We start from the raw sequence: 16,569 nt of genomic DNA, 5'->3' as shown, positions 1-16,569 counted from the left end.
GGAAGATGGTGTAGGGAGCACTAGCAAGAAAATCAGGAGAATTAAGTTTTAACCCTGAACGTAACACGGACTATGATACTTTTCCTCCCTAAACCTCACTCTTGTCATCTATAAAAAAAATGAGTTCTCTGTATTTGAGAAAATGTCTTCCCATGGTTTGGTGACAGTAATGAAACCAAAAAGCTAGCACTAATTAGCTTTCCTTTCAACTAATACGTAATCAATGTAGCCAAGGTACCATGAGGCAGAGTCCACCCAAAAAGAAAAATTGATGGATTTAACCCTAGAGTTAAAATCCTTCTTTCTTAGACATTTATAGTATTTGGGGTTTTTTTTTTTTACTCTCAGAAAACAAAAACAAAAGATAGACTACACACTCAAGTGTGTGTAGAGATGGGTGAAAGAATTGGAATACACGTCATATGCAAAATAATAGAAAGAATAGGGGATGGCTAGGAGGGAGAAGAGAGCATGTGGGTGCAGCCAGGGGCCAAAGCATGGGCACTCTCTGCAAATATTTAGAGGGCTTTCTCTGAAGGAGTGATTAAACTTTGTCTAGCCCCAAAGTACCTCAGGAGGGAATGACTCCTCCATCACTAGAGGAGTTTAAACAGAGTCTGGATGACACCTGGATAAGGATATGGTAGAGCAAGTCCAGGTATTGAATGATGGATTAGCACACAGCCTCAAGGACAGGCTCAAGTTCTGAGTAATAGGTTAGCACATAGCCAAGAAATGCTTTGATTCTCTCTCTTAGGTCCAACCACATGTTGCTCAGGCCTGGATCAGAAGGGTATTGGTGAACACCTGGGGGGGTGGACAGGACTGTTACAATAATGTAATTCACCAGATATAAATTTACCAGATTCCTAAAGAGACCTATAGCAGGTTAAACAACTTCGGGCCGTAATGGTCTGTGGCTCTGTCCCAGTGAACAATTGATTTTTTTTTGTGGTTTGATCCACCCAGGCAGACAAAGCCTTTGCTACTTAACCCCCAGTTTAGTCTTGATTCAGCTCCTTCCAGATGGTGATTGAAATAGCACATTTCAGTTGTTTAAACTAGTGTCTGATTGGTTCAACTCTTTGTCTCCCTTGGAATCACATGATGGGAATCTACACTAACTGGAATAAAGGATGTTTAGAAATACCTGCTGAGATTCAGAGTATTCTCTTTATAGACAATTTCCAAAGAAGCGATTTCAGTGAGGCCAAATCTTGATGGGGTGAATAAGAACAGAGAGACAAGAAGTAGATGGACTTAATTATACATATGTAATATATTTACAAGTGTAGCAAGTTATAATGCAAAAGTTGCCTGGAAGCACGGAATGAATTCTTGTGGCTGAATGAAAGGGACTATGAGACCAGCAGAATTATTTTGACTTTAACTTTTTTGTTTGGTAAAGGCAGATCATCCAGTCTCATAGTGCTGAGAAATATCTAAAGACACCAACAGCTTCTCTCCTGAACACATTTGAAAAAACCAAATGTTTATCGATAGAGGAAAGCATAAATAATTCTGATATATTTGTACAATGAAATATAATGCAGAAATCAAAATGACTGAAAAATATAAAGGGAGAGATTTCAAAAGTTATAACTAAGCTATGATGTATAAAGACTATTAAAGCACAAAGCAATACAAAATATTGTTTGTGATCATGTATGTATATAGTAAAATTATAAAACCATGGGCAGGAAGAATACACACTGAATTCATAAGAGTGCTTGCCTCTAAAAGTAGAGAGAGGAATAAGAACATACCTGAGGATGAGGTAAAGAGAGACTTCCACTTTATTTGTGAATTTAACAATTTTGGAATGAAATATAAAAAATTTAAAAATTAAATATCATATTCACCATGGTGACTTTCTTATTTACACCCAAGCCTCATATTTTTCCTTCTTGTCTTAAAATAGTGACAAAACATAGTGTGCATCAGAGTCTCTTGGAGGACTTGTTAAAACACAGATTTCTGGACCCACTCCCCAAATTTCTGATTCAGTGGATCTGAGGTTGGGCCCAAGATGTTGCTTTTCCAACAAGTTACCAGGTGATTCTAATGTTATTGGTCCAGGGCCACAATTTGAGAACAAGTGTATTATAATACAGTTACCTACTAGTGAACATTCATTCAGATTTTGAACTGCCTAACCATAGAGAATTTACTTATTAATCTTTGTAGCTTCCACCTAGCAGATAAACCATCAATAAATATTTGTGAATTGAAAGAAAAAGAAAAAATCTGTGCATGCACACACACACACACACACACACACACACACACATTCTTGAGTATGAGAGCCACTCAACAGCAAGCAAAAAAATGATGAATTGACACTTTTAGAAAAGCAAATAAAATGTTATCCAGAAAGACAGACTTTCCCCAGGGAAGGCCTCAGTGTATGGCAATAGTGTCTCATCTCCAGCAGGATATAACTCTCAAGTCAGGGGCTTGAGGAGGAGTACATAGGGAAGCCCAAATTCAAGACACTAGACAAAAACAAGGACACCCTTTTTTTTTACATTTTACACTTTTACATCATCACATAATACTTACTTATTCACGTCCTACCAATGCTCTGTGAAATGATACAGAGATACTCTTTTCACCAAGGCTTGTGGATGGGAAGCCTGGCAAAGAGCTCTGTGAAGCTCATACAGCCTCTTCTCTGTAGGCCAGGAATGACAAACAGTGAGAATTGTTGCCATAAAAACAGACTCCCTGAATTTAGTGGGTACCATGGGATCCTGGGATGTCAGAGGCCAAATGGTGGGGCTTCATTACCAGAAATGAGGAGGCTGTGCTTACCATAACAAGCAGTAGAGGGAAAGCAGAAATCAAAGGGTTTGACCTACAGAGACCTATGGCATTGTCTAATTGATCGCGTTGTCCCCAAAACTGAAATGGATGGGCAGCTTGACTTGATTCTTCAGAAGAGCTGGTCTTAATTTTGAGCTCTGCCAGATAAGCTATTTGTGACTTTGGGCAAGTTACTTTCATGCCTTGAACATCAGTTTCTACATTTGTAAAAAACAGAGGTATAAATTCCTGTCCTGATGCCTAATTTATAAATTATAAAATGTGTGACAATTCCATGAGATAACAGTTGTAGAGGACATTAATAAATTGGAAAGTATTAAATAAATGTAAGCAATTCTCCTGTTTTTTATTATCAACAGTGTTTGTAAAGAAGCTAGAATAGGCCTGTCAAATAATGGGGTTTCAAAAAGATATAAAATCTAGTACAGTCTAATCTTTTTCCTCTCAAAACTTTCACCTTAATTGGGAAGTTATGACAAGCATAAATATATAATAGCTAGAGGTATATAAACAAAGACATACCCATAGTATCATACATGCATGCATATGTACACACACACACACACACACACACACACACACACTACTAACAATACAAGGTACCACTAAGTGTGTGTATAAGAAAGTTTCTGGTTAAAATAAAGGAAAACCAAACTACTCTTAAAAAATACAGAGAATTAGATAATACATATGAAGTGTACAGAGGTAAAAATCGTGTTGTTGCTGTTGTTTGTGATAAGCTTAATATCGTATTTCAATAAGGCCACCAAAGACCCAGTTTTCTTACATCTCATCACTCTGCCTTCTACAGCACAAGCCTTCAGACTACAATGGCAGTCTCAATACAGTCGACAAAAATTTTCATGCTTCCTCATCCACAATCAGCAAGATAGAAATGTCCCAGATGAGCCCATAAAAGTCTTAAGTTTCACTGTGATTGGTCATGTGCCCAAGCCATGAACCAATCCTTATGAACAGGGTTGATATATTCTGAGTGGCTTAATCCATTCTGGTATCCATCCTGGACTGCAGGTGGAGTCATTCCCATTCCAACCACACGGTTGAGCATGCACAGGGGGGTGGATCACAAAAAGTCATTCAGGATGCTGCTCTCAAAGAGAGGAGTGAATATTAGAGAAGAACTGGGAGGAAGAAGAGGAGAAAGAAGGAGAAGGGCAGCTGCAACAACATCAGAAATCTGTCCACTGCCGTGATCCACAAATCACACGAGAAAAAGAGTGTGAGAGCTAGGAGTTTCCAGATGTCTTGAAGGCCATAGAACTTGAGGGCTCTTAGTCATGAATATATCATGCTAACCCAGGTATAATAACAAATAAAAAAGAGGACAAAGAAGATGATAAGTCTGGTGAAATCATTGCCTTTCATCCTTGTGTTTGGGGAGTGAGTGGGAGAATATAGACGGGAAAATGAAGAAGAAAGAGCTGTGTCCTAGTTAAATTTGTAATCTTGACTTTCATGATGTGCCTTTGGTAGTCAAATAAATCATTACCCAGGGACAGCAGTTCTAGGGTAGCTTAATGTTTCTTTCATAAGATGTGCCATTTGACCTTAATGTAGCATTGGAACGGAAAATGTACTTTTATATATATTTTTTATACAGGAAAGATAGAATTAAATAGCCATTAATTGGGAACACATTATCTTTCTTAACTATTTGAACCCTACTTTAAAAGCCTGAATTTCTTTGAAATATTATTTATTTTAATGAGCTGTTTAATCCCTAGATAACAATTTCACCATCTTAATGGACCATATTCCAGAGACATGTGAAGCTAATAGGAATGAGGTGGCCACTTACATGACCTAGAATATTTATCTGAGACCTTGACGGGTGTATCAACTTCAGTGGTATAAAAGCCTACTTTGTAAAAGTTCGTCTCATTTACAAGTTTCAGTGAAAATTCTCAGGTCTTCAAATCCCAGCCTCAGGCCAGCTTTTCAAAGGATATACCTACAAGGCCAGAGGGAGGAATATATGACCACTACCCAGGCATAAGGGAGGCTGATGCCATGACCTGTAGACTAAATGTGGACTGATAGATTTGTAACTACTTCATGCGAAAAATGCCCACAGCCCAGGTTATACTAAAACCTGTGTGTGTGAGATTGAGTGGGAAAAGATGTGCTTAAAGGTTATTAATTTTATTTATTTGTTTGTCTGTTTGTTTAGTCATTCCTTCAGCAAAACTAAAACTATGATATGAAACGTGTGGAAAGACATTAAAAAGAGTTCCTTGGAAATAATGCTCCTCATGTAGTAACAGAATGAAACCCCAATCCCAGAGCCTGAATCCATTTCTCCTCTGACAGCAAGAGTAGTAATACCCTTTTGTATTAGTATAGAAGAGCAAAATTAAGATGATCTGAAGCTGATCTGCTCTTAATTTGCCCAGCAAGTTAAGTTTCCCTTTAATTCACCTCTTTCCCCTAAAACACAGTGGGAAGAGCACTGGATTGGAAATCAGGCAACCTGGTTCCAGCTCCACCACTCACCAGTTGGTGACATCTTGGGTGAGTTATTTTGTCTGTCTCACTCTCAGACTCTTCATGTACAAAAGAGGAATATAAACACTTTTCAAGCTAACCTAGATTAAGTTGTAAAAGTGTATATTATATCATTATATACCTATAATTTATTCATCCCATCAAGGGTAAAATCACTTAGACTTTCAAACCATAATTTAAAAACTAATAAGGAGAATAATTTAGAGAAAAAAGCAAGGGAGCTATCAGCACCTCTTTTTATCCCTAACACTCTAGACAAACCTCCATTGTAGCATTTGCTCATTTTAAAGGAATATGTCTTACTTCCTAGACTGGGTTCCCTGAAAGCAAAGACCCTACCATACAAATTTTGTTTCCAGTGTCCAGCAAGTCCTCAACACTGAGGCACATTCTAGGTAATAAGAAAGTGAACACCTGAAATTAAGGCACTCATTCTCACTTACTGAAGAAACAGAGGTGGTCATTGACATGTTTCCTCCCGGGGCCTGTGGATGTGGATCATGACTTCTCTGAAGACCACCCCCACAGGCACGATGCTGTCTCCTTGGTGTGAGTCCATCCACTTGCTAGAGAACCCCTCTGTCTCCACTCCAAGACAGACTAATTCCTTGCTTCTTGGTCTAATTTAGTCAAAGACTGTCTCCATTGAGTTTCTTTTCCTCTTCATCAGTATCTCTACCATTTCTTCCTAATGTCTTTTCTATTACCACAGGAAGCTATTTTATATCAACTGTCTTATTCTCCCTCAGATGCAGACCAGTTGTTTAGTGAAAGGTGAAGAAGTTCCAGGGGAAAAATTGGCATTCACTTCAGACTAATGAAACTCACCAATTATCCAGAAGTTCAGATTCCTTGAGTGGGCAGTGTAGTAAGATCATCAAAGTAACCCTGAGGTAGAAGAGGGGGAATTTGGGCTTTGTCCAGACTCTTCATCAACTTACTGACTATCTTGGGCAGGTAACCTCTCCATATGTCAGCTTCCAGTAAAATGAGTAGTGAGGATGACATGATCTTGGAGCCCTCTTTCATGTCTAATATTCAGAATTAAAGGTGTATTTTGTGTCATCATAAAACAGAATTGTTTGCATGTTGAGAATAGTTTGAGCCAAGGCCAAAAAAACTGGTCTTGCATTCGGGCAAAGAGTGAATCTGTATGATCTTAAAATAAATAAATGTGGTTAAAGTGTTAGTGAATCTGATTCTCTACAACTGTGAGTCCAGAGTTGGTAGACAGTTAAGCAGGCCCCACTGAGGAAATTTGTAAAATGGTTAAAGAAAACTGGACCGATTGCTGCTTCCAAAATGAGTGGGTCTGCTAATCACATGCTTCAATGGTTATTAAAATTATAACCATGTACTATGTCTTTCTTGTATCACACCAGCATCACATAGAATAGCCACTATTGCCATTTTCCTGTGCTATTCTTCAGAAAAAAAATGTTGTTGCCTAGTAATAGAGATTTGTTTCGCTTGAGACTGCAAGCACATGGATCGTTCATTCATTCTTCAGTGAACACTGAGAACCTGCTATGTGCATTGCTTGAGGTACTGATTGCATCTTATATGTGAATCTGACATATATTTATTCATTGGAAGTTCATACACAAATACTCACCCTCTTACATATACTCATACAACTATAATAAATGGCAGGAAGTGATAAGTAAACCTCTTGGAAGAGATATAGATTATTAGAGAAGGGAGATATCCCAATTGAGGGCTCTGAGCAAGAATTTTATGGAGCAAGAATCTTATAAAACAAAAACAAACAAACAAACAAAAAGAATCTTAAAAAACAAATCTTGAAGGCTGGCTTAGATTTGGACCTGTGGAAATGACAAGAAAGAGCAAAAGCAAAGAGAGAGAGTCTAGAAAGCACAGCACATGTGAGAAAAAAATAACACCAGTTATGACATCTAACTTCCCAACTGTTTACCATGTACTAAGAACTCTAAACACTTGATCTTGGTGAATCCTTGTAATTCTAAGGGATTGGCTTTATTAGTATGCCTATTTTCAGATGGGGAAACCAAGGCCCAGAACAGAAGAGTACCTTGCCCAAGCTATCCCATTAAAAGAAAGAGCAGGTAGTTCAGGACTACTGAAGCCTGTGGTTGTATTAAAGAGGAAGGAAAATATAATCTGAAAAGTTCGTTGTGGCTAGGTGGTAAACAGGCTAGAATATTAGGCTCTTGCAGTGAATCCAACTTAAGAAAAACAAATAGCAAAACAAATAGCGTATAATATCACTTATATGCGGAATCTAGAAAAATGGTACAGATGAACTTATTTGCAAAGCAGAAATAGAGACACAGATATAGAGAACAAATGTATGGATACCAAGGGGGGAAGGGGGTGGGATGAATTGGGAGTTTGGGATTGACATATATACACTACTATGTATGAAATAGATAACTAATAAGAACCTGCTGTATAAAATAAAATAAAATTCAAAAATAAATAAATAAATAAATAATAAAAACAAACAAAAAGAGGAACACAAATGAACTAAAAGGGAAGTAAAAAGTGAAACCTTCTATATATATCTTTTAAATAACTCTGCTCCATATCTTAATTAAAATCACCAAAATTAGTACTCCTTTAACACTTTTGTCAATGCTGAAGCACAAAACGGCAGTCACATCTGGAAGGAATATGGGTACCCTTGCCAGTATGGCTTCTACTTTTGAAGGTGGCAAAAATGAGGCTGAAATGTAACTAACTGTGATTAAATGTTCCATTCAACTTAATCTTTAAATGAAGAATATATATATATGTGTGTATATATATATATATATATATAGGCACATGACTATATAATTCTTGCCAATTATTACCATACTACTGTTGGGAACTGACAACTAAAGATGATACTAAAAACTTAAAATCCCCTGGCACTCATACAATCTATGCACTCCTCGGAAACTATTAAGTTGCGATCTCTCCTGTGCTTTAATCATAATAATGTGATTCTATTACTCCATTGAGTTGGTTGGTAACCAGAAGTACATAAGGCCTTTAACAGAGACAGATCCCCTAAGTGGACACATTAATTCCCTCCTAAATGCCTTGTAAATAAAAGATGCACCAGTACCTCAAAGGATGTTCTGTTTTCACAGAGATTAGTAAAGTGGCTTAGATTTTCTCTTGTTTGATCAGCTGTTCAGGAATTAACTTCCACTAAGCACGTTCATATTAAAAATGTGTATTATCTAACATAACTATTTTCAGTAAAATAAGAAATTCCTCTTAGATGTTTATATGCTCCCATCAGAAAGTTTATACTATGGGGATTTACACTGAGTTTCTGTGTTTATATTTGGTTTCTTATTCTAGCAGTTATTCAGAAATACAGTTGATAGTTAAAACACACATCCCCAAAGGGACACCTTTTTAAGGTCTCTGTGAATTAAATTAGCAATGTTTTTATCTCTGTCTTGAGCAGTACCACTTAGTATGTTATTATAGTACTAATAATAATAGCTAGCAGGTACTGACTATTTTTATTATTGTTTGCATTTTTATTTGACTCTCACTTTGATAAAATCAAAAGAAGTCTTGAGATATCTCCTTCTGTTATTCTGCAATTATGATATTGTACTCCGATACCTTCAATAGTGTTGCATTCACTGAGGTAACCCAACACACATGTATCTTGCAACCCATAGCTCTCATGTTGGAATCTTATAATTAAGTTGGTATTTCGCCCTGAGGAAAAAAATTTAGGAGCTTACTTTTAAAACAGAAGCATTTAACCTTGTTCAGTTACAGAGAGGATTGTCAAAGAAGATATTAAAGCAATGTTCTTCTTTAGATAAATGTTCACAAACTATAAACACATTTTAAAAGCTCAGAACTTTATTTTAGCTATTTAAGCCAGCTTCTTTCCTCCAACTTCTAAGTGATTTTTCCCTTCTATTTTTAATATATCATTTATTTTACATATCAGCCTGGTGGTTAGTTGGACATTTCAGCCTGCCTACCCATTAATACTAATACTCATTTCAACATATAATTTTAAGTGTATTTAAAATGTAATTGATGTTTGTGGCAGCCCCTTCCAATAACTACCGCTGGATTAAAACTAGAATTCATAGAGTTAATTGAGATTATTTATGTTTAAAATAACCCAAACTATCTGGGTTACCATTTAAAACATAACTTTTATTACCACAGGGAATTTTAAACAGTATGTCTGTGAGATTTGGAGTGCATATCTCAAAGAACTTGACTGAAATCACAAATGAAGTTAATCATATAGTATTGAACACAAAGGTTTAACTCAATAAGAAACCAAAATCCTTTTTTTCCATAATTTCACCATAATTTTATTTTGTATTTACAGTCTTCAATTCCTAATGCAAGGGTCTTACTGAGGACTGGGGGGATTAGGGAGGAGAGACGGGGTTTGGAGGAGAGGAATCAGAGGTCTTATACGGACAACAATAATTAATAAAGTTAACAGGATGTGAAAGTCTTCCAGAAGAAATTCTTGCAGCCAGCTTTGCGTTCTCGGGGTGCCATGGCCGGGTTTGAGTTAGCGGATCTCTGCAGCTCCAGCCTCATTTCATCCTGTTCAGCAGCCTGGGACAAATCTTCAGGCTCCAGGGCATCGTTCTCTGTCTGGTTGGGTTCAGAGAGCAGTTCTGCCAAGAAGTACTTGGCCAATTCCTGTATGGGGTGGAAGGAAGAGCGAAAGAGAGAGAGAGAAAGGGTAAGAATGAAGATGGTGGAGAAGAAGAAATGGAAAAGCCTGCTTGAAAAACAGATTTAACCACACCCAAACCCCAATTTTCACAGCTGTGCACTTTTTGTCACACTTAAAATTGGTTAAGGATATAAAAACAAGGGCTGTTGTTATAATCACCAAGTACACAAAGAAGCTTTAAAAACTCAAATGTTTCTGCAAGTTTTCTGCTTCTGTAGGTTTAAAATACACACATAGAAAGAAATAGATCGTTAGTTTTTCAACATGAGCCAACAGTTTGTTTAACTCAATTTCCATATCAAGAGCTACAAACTAGAATTGTTCTTACCATTCTTACTCAGTCAGCTGTGGAGAACGAGACCTTTCACAATCGTAAACATATTGTGTTCTGGCTGTAAATTGCCAGTTAGCCCCCAACCCCGCTGCATGGGAGGGAGGTGGTGCTTAAGACAGTAGCAGCTTCAGAGGTCCGTGCTTTCAGCACCTGGGTCAGCACCTCCCGCGGTCAGCACCGGTGATAAATGCCATCATCCCTTCGAGCTCAGTTATCAAGGTCTTGGAATTTTCTTGAATGCTAAAGACCTCACCTGAACAGTGACCTACAGCGCTGATCAGGGGAAACAAAGAGGTAAAAAGGGATTCTGGACTTTGAAAGTTTTCCTGTGAGCTTTGGTAGCTAAGGAACCCAGAAAAGCACCGGCACTCTTTGGGAGCACCTCTTAAATTCACCCAAGGGATCAGAGGCAAGGCTAGGGAAGCTTGGGAGGTTCTGGAGAGGCAAAAGAAGACGTCGAGGGAGTCTCCTTACCTGCTTCCCAGCGGCAGCAGCCAGGGATTTCTGCAGAAACTGACGGAGTCGGGGATCTGAGGGCGCGCCGGTGACACCGCCCAGAGCCAGAACTATGGAGAGCGCGGCCAGCGCGCACTGGAGACGGCAGGACAGCATCTCGGCGGCGCCGGAGAAGCCGAGCTAGAGTGCGGTTGGTCAAACTCTAGGAGCTGATCGCAGGCAGCAGCAACGGCTCTGAACCTCGCGGCTCCTAAAGCGGCTTGTATGCCCTCCTCCGTCTCCCCCTTTTTAAACTCTCTCTCTGACGTCAGACTAGGAGGCGCCCCCAGATCTCACCAGCGCTTTTACGCACCATTACCCTCGTGAAATCAATCACAGAAGTGAGAGGAGGCTACACAATCAAAAGTGGCTTATTTAAAAAATTTAAATCCTGCACAGGAACAGGCACACACGATTCCACACGTCACACCATCTACACAACCTTTTTATATTCACTCAGTGCTATGCACATACACACTCCATAATTTCACTCACACATGTGTACACTTAATTACACACACTCAAACACTCAGCCCCTGGAGAAGCAAATGCACTATCACACTCAGCCGCACACACATAAATGTACCCAGACAATTCTATCCATCATCATGCTCAAACATTTTAGGAGAACCAAATGCAAAAGTATATGAGTGTGACAAGTGGAGATGGTTACAAGCATTCTTTGTGACAGTGAATGTCATAAGCGTTCCTCTAAGAACAGATTTGAAAATGGAATGTGGATTTTAGAATGACCAAGTCACCTTTCTCCATTAACTCTGTAAAGAGTCTTGTAGATTAAGATGTAATGGGGCTCTAAAAGAACTCACTTTTCCTTATAATGGAAGAGTACCTTAAACTCACCCTCCATCCCTCTTTCTCAGCAGCAGAGACACTTCTAGTCTGCTTGCCATTCCACTGTGACAAAAAATGCTAAAGGGAAAAAAAATGAGATTGACTTCATTTTGGTGCTAGAAATTTGGAGCTAGAAAGAAATCTCAGAAAACATCTCAGAGTTTGAGTCACTGAGCCTAGAAATGGGCAGTGAAATTCACTGGCTCACATAGTACACAGCTGGAGCAAGGACCAGACCTCCACATCCCAAACTAGGATTCTTTTCACTCAACTCTGAGTTTTCTAATGGATTCCTGGCTAGTAGTAGCAGTTTTAGGTCAGGGACTCCCAGTGTGGACATACAGAAGTCCAGGAACCCCCTGAATGTAAGTGACCATTATCGTAAGTCTCTGTGTGAGAAAAGCATCAACAGTGCTCCCCCGCTCCCCACACAAATGAAAAGGAAGTTTGAGAAATGCAGTTCTGGAATTCTGGTTGTGGTCTGCTTAGATGTTTGCTGTCCTGATCAGAGTTCTGGTAGCTTTTTCTTTTCTTTTTTTTCCCCCAGAGTAATTCCTTATCAAGGAATGGCCAGCTAATGTCCTGGCATGGACCAGATGATCCCTGCAGGCTCTTCAAGGGTTGACATTTTATAAGCTTCAAGTTCATAAGAGCTGAAAAAAATTCCTGTATCTTCAGAAACCAAGTGAAGCAGAGAATTTGACTAATCCTGTCACCAGCCAGGCATCACATATGTATCCTCAATACTTAGACCAAAACCACAGTGTTGAGAGGCAGGAGGGGTTGGGAGGTGTCTTGAATCACTTGAATAATTGTCGCCTTTGCTTTTTGTGTCTGTAAGCTAAAGCAATAAGAGAAGGCACAGCAAGGAGTGCTAAAGCTTCCGGGGCTTGGGGTGAGTCCAGACAAGGCTTAGAACAAGTAAGGCATTAAAAAGTCACTCACATGCGTTGGAATAGTCTGGGAGAGCAATGGATCTCAGACTGCAGAACACAATGCATGCTATTTTCTCTATATATCCTGGAACCCTCCTAGGCCTATAGCTGTGGGTTCAGAGTCTAGTTATGTCAACCCAACTGTCCCAAGGCACCCTCAAATGATCTCACATCTCTTCCACTCAAGGCTTGCCCTTGGCAGCCGCATTGAGTAGAGAAGAATTTTCCTAAAACAGGAGCCAGCCAAAGAACAAATAGCAGCCCCTCCATCTTGCTTTATGCTCTCTTCTATTTCCCTCCCCAGACGCCTGCTCCTCTCCTTCCACATCTTTATTCTCCTTTTTCCTCTTTCTCCCTTCCCAAACCTTTCTCTGCATTTCTCTCTCCAGATCTTCCTTATTCAATCCCCTTTTTACTTTCTTGCTCCACTCCCTCTCCTCATTCCTCTCTGTTGTACTCCCCTCTAACCAGTCATTTTCTGACTTTGGTCTGGTTCTATCTGGCTTCCTTCTGCCTTCTCTGCACATCTCCCTCCCTTCCCATTCTGCCTACTCAATATCTATCCCAGTCTCTGCCTCTAGTCTCTTCCTCTCTTAAGCCCCTCCTTCCATGACTTCCTCTTTCCTTCTCAGCTGTTTCTCGTAAAAAATACTCATGGTGCTCGCTTCAGCAGCACATATACTAAAATTGGAACGATACAGAGAAGATTAGGATGGCCCCTGAGCAAGGATGACACGCAAATTCTTGAAGCGTTCCCTATTTTTCAGGAACAAAGAAAATGCAACATACAATGCAATATCAGAACTTAAAAGGAAAACATTTCAGTTCAGTCAGTCTATGTCAGTCTAATTTATATACAGTAAAATGCAAAGGTCTTAAGTGTACAGTTCAGTGAGCTTTGACACCCTTATAAACCTATGAAGCCAACATGGGAATGAAGATATAGAATATTTCAACACCTTCAAAGTTTCTGAGTGCCCCGTTTCAGTCCATTGCTCCTCAAGAGGCAAGTACTCTTCTGATGTCTCTCATTATAAGTTAGATGTGACTGTTTTTGAACTTTATGTAAATGGAATGATTTGGTATTTAAAAAAAAAATACTTGTGATCTTTAGCTGTTTAAGTATCTACTTGGGAATAGTAAGTCTGGGTGGCTTCCCTCATACCTTTGCTGAAGTGCTGAAGCTGTGGATGAGATGACTTCCGGGCTTTTTGTTTTGTTTAGTTTTATAATCCTCAAATTGTTAGGAGTCTAGGAGCCACTTAAGAAAGAAAGAAGAACGAAAGGGGACACAAATTCTTCCTTAAGCCCCTCCCCATGGCCAAGTTTTGCATAAAGTTTGATTTAGCACAAAGACACTTGAAACTTCCCCAACCTGAGCCCTTTGCAGCCGACACCCAGGGTCTTGCTCCCAAGTTCCAAAGACTGGAGGGGGGCGGGGGTCACTGTCTGTGGTTGTACTGGGGACCGTATTTCCCAGACTTTGGTCACTAAGAATGATAGACCCCATCCTTGTGCAGCTCTCTGTGGTTCACAAAGTATTTTCTCATCCAGTACGACAGGGCGTGCTAGCCCCATCTCACAGAGGAGGAAATTGAGTCCCTGAGAGCACAGCTGCCTCTGCCTCGCACAAGGGCATGCAGGCAGGAAATGGCAAGGCTGTGGGAGGGTACTGATCAGTTTAACAACTTTCCTCCTCCCCTGATTCAGGGATGCCAGAGACACCTCCTGGCTGAGCAGTCTGCAGCCAGGATGCAAGGGCCTCGAGGGGGCATCTAGGCCCCTTTCACGTGCTGCTCTCCAGCCGGGATATGATTTCCCACCGCCCTGTGAAATGTACATTTGGAGGTGACTACCTGCCAATATGAGGAGCAAAAACTCAATTTAGTAAGAGACAATAAAATCTATGAGTAATCAGCTGTTCAATATTAAGTGGTGCAGGGAAGCAGAAAGTAACTGTATTTGGAGTCCAGAGACCTGGGTTCTAGTTCTGGTTCTGCCACAGTCCAGCTGGGGGCTTCCTCTCTGGACCCTAGTTTCTTCATCTGCAAAATAGAAGGCTTGATAGGCAACCTTTGTGGTTCTTTCCAGCCCTGATCATCAACAAGCTTGACTTTGAGAAAACAAAGGGGCAAACTAGAGCACACTGTGATGTTAAAATGCTGTTTCTCAAATTGAGAACTTTATACTGGAAAAGAACCTGGCTTTTATGTAATCTGAGAGAGGAAGCCAGATGTAGCAGGTATTTCACAGGCCTATTAGAAGGAAAATTTGCTCTTGCATCTTGCTTCTGGTGCAGACCTGCCCTCCCCACCTGGACCTCAGTCTCTCCATCTGTAAAATTGATTCACTCAAATTCTTTCTACAAATAAGTACTGAGAATCTGCACTGCTTGAGAGGTTCATAATATAGTAGTGAACTAGATAGACAAAGTCCTAGTGAGAAAGACAAACAATAAACACATCAATTAATTAATTATGTTCAAGTTGCTAAGAATTAACACAAGGTATAAAGCATGATGACTTGGGGAAAACCCTCCTGAGGAGGAACCATTTGAGCAGAGACCTGAATGAGGTGAGGGAGCTAGACATGCAAATATCTGAATAAAGATATTTCCTTGTCAGGTGGAAAGACAATCTGTTCAAAGGCCCTGAGGTAGAAGCATGCTTGGTACATTCCAACATCAGAAACAAGGCAAGGGAACTCGAACAGAGTGGGTGAATCAGAGAGGGCTGGGAGATGAGACCAGCAAGGCAGAGAGGGGCCAGATCACACAGAGCCTTGAAGACCATGGTAAGAAAACCGCTGGAGGATTTTGAGCGAGGGATTGACCTGATTTGATTTTTTTTAAATCAATGCCTTCTGCTAAAGTGGAGAATTAACTGTAAGAGAGCAGCAGAGTCAGGAAGATAACTTAGGAGTCTAAGAACCACGTAAGAGAAAAGAAGAGCCAGGATGAAAGGGACACATTCTCCCTTAAATACCCAAGCTGGTTGGCTTGGCATAACGGCATTTCATACCTCCAACCCGAGACTACTGTAGCCAACACCCAAGGCCTGTTTCCATGGAAGGGAAGGTGGTTTGTGCTTATTTGGGGGACCTTATTCCCCAGACTAGTTCAGGCAAGAGAAGATGGTATTTGGTCAAGAGTGACAGCTATGAAGGAGCTGAGGGCTGGTTACGTTTGAAGTTTATTTTGAAGTATAGTTGACAAGACATGCTAATGGTTTGTTTGGATCTCAAGTTAAGGAAATGAGAAGAACAATTGGTAACAAGTCATCTAGACATTCCCTAAAATGCTTTCAAGTTCCACAAATTTCTGAGAGTGCAGGAAGTGGATTTCTGACAAAAACTTCTCTTGGACATTTTGTAAGTGAAAAATCATTTTACTTCCAAGCCAGAATAAAGTGAGAATTATAGGCAGTGGGGAAAAGCAACATGGTATAGTATAAAAAGCCCTGGCCTGGATGTCTGAGGCCCTAGACTTAAGTCCTCAGTTTTCTCTTGCTTAAAATGGGCCTGATAATCCTTGCTTTTGCTATAATATGATTTAAGAACCAGGTCAGACAGTGTAAGTGAAAGTGCTTGGTTATCCATAAAACACGATGAAAAGATAAAGTCTTGTTTTTGTTGTTGCTGCCCAGAGGGAGGCCGTCAGCCAGCGCCTGGGGTGTTATTCAATGAGCCAGCTTCTGGAAGCTAGAGTGTCCTCAGTGATGCTCTGACCCAACCAGTCAGACTGCCCTTCCTCTGGGGACACTGTAGGGTATGATCGGAAGATCCAGGAAGATCTCTCACAGAAATGCAGCAGACTGGTGCTGAAATTCAACCCTTAGAATTAGTCTATGACTATTAGACTATTAGAAAATAGTCTCTTCTCTACATTTTTTTGG

General features: G+C 40.0%; 1 protein-coding gene across 1 annotated transcript; it reads right to left on the bottom strand.

Moving 5' to 3' along the window:
- Positions 1-9,810: 9,810 nt before the first annotated feature.
- On the bottom strand, positions 9,811-11,006 carry SST (somatostatin; the record flags this gene model as incomplete). Its single annotated transcript, XM_079704660.1, has 2 exons — positions 9,811-10,023; positions 10,869-11,006. 2 exons carry the CDS (start codon positions 11,004-11,006, stop codon positions 9,811-9,813), a joined length of 351 nt encoding a protein of 116 aa, XP_079560786.1.
- Between the last annotated feature and the right edge of the window lie 5,563 nt (positions 11,007-16,569).

Source organism: Hyperoodon ampullatus, assembly GCF_949752795.1.
Source record: "Hyperoodon ampullatus genome assembly, chromosome: 5".
Classification (NCBI taxonomy): Eukaryota; Metazoa; Chordata; class Mammalia; order Artiodactyla; family Ziphiidae; genus Hyperoodon; species Hyperoodon ampullatus.
Note: the sequence above shows the minus strand (reverse complement) of the source record. Positions and strands in the feature narration are given on the sequence as shown.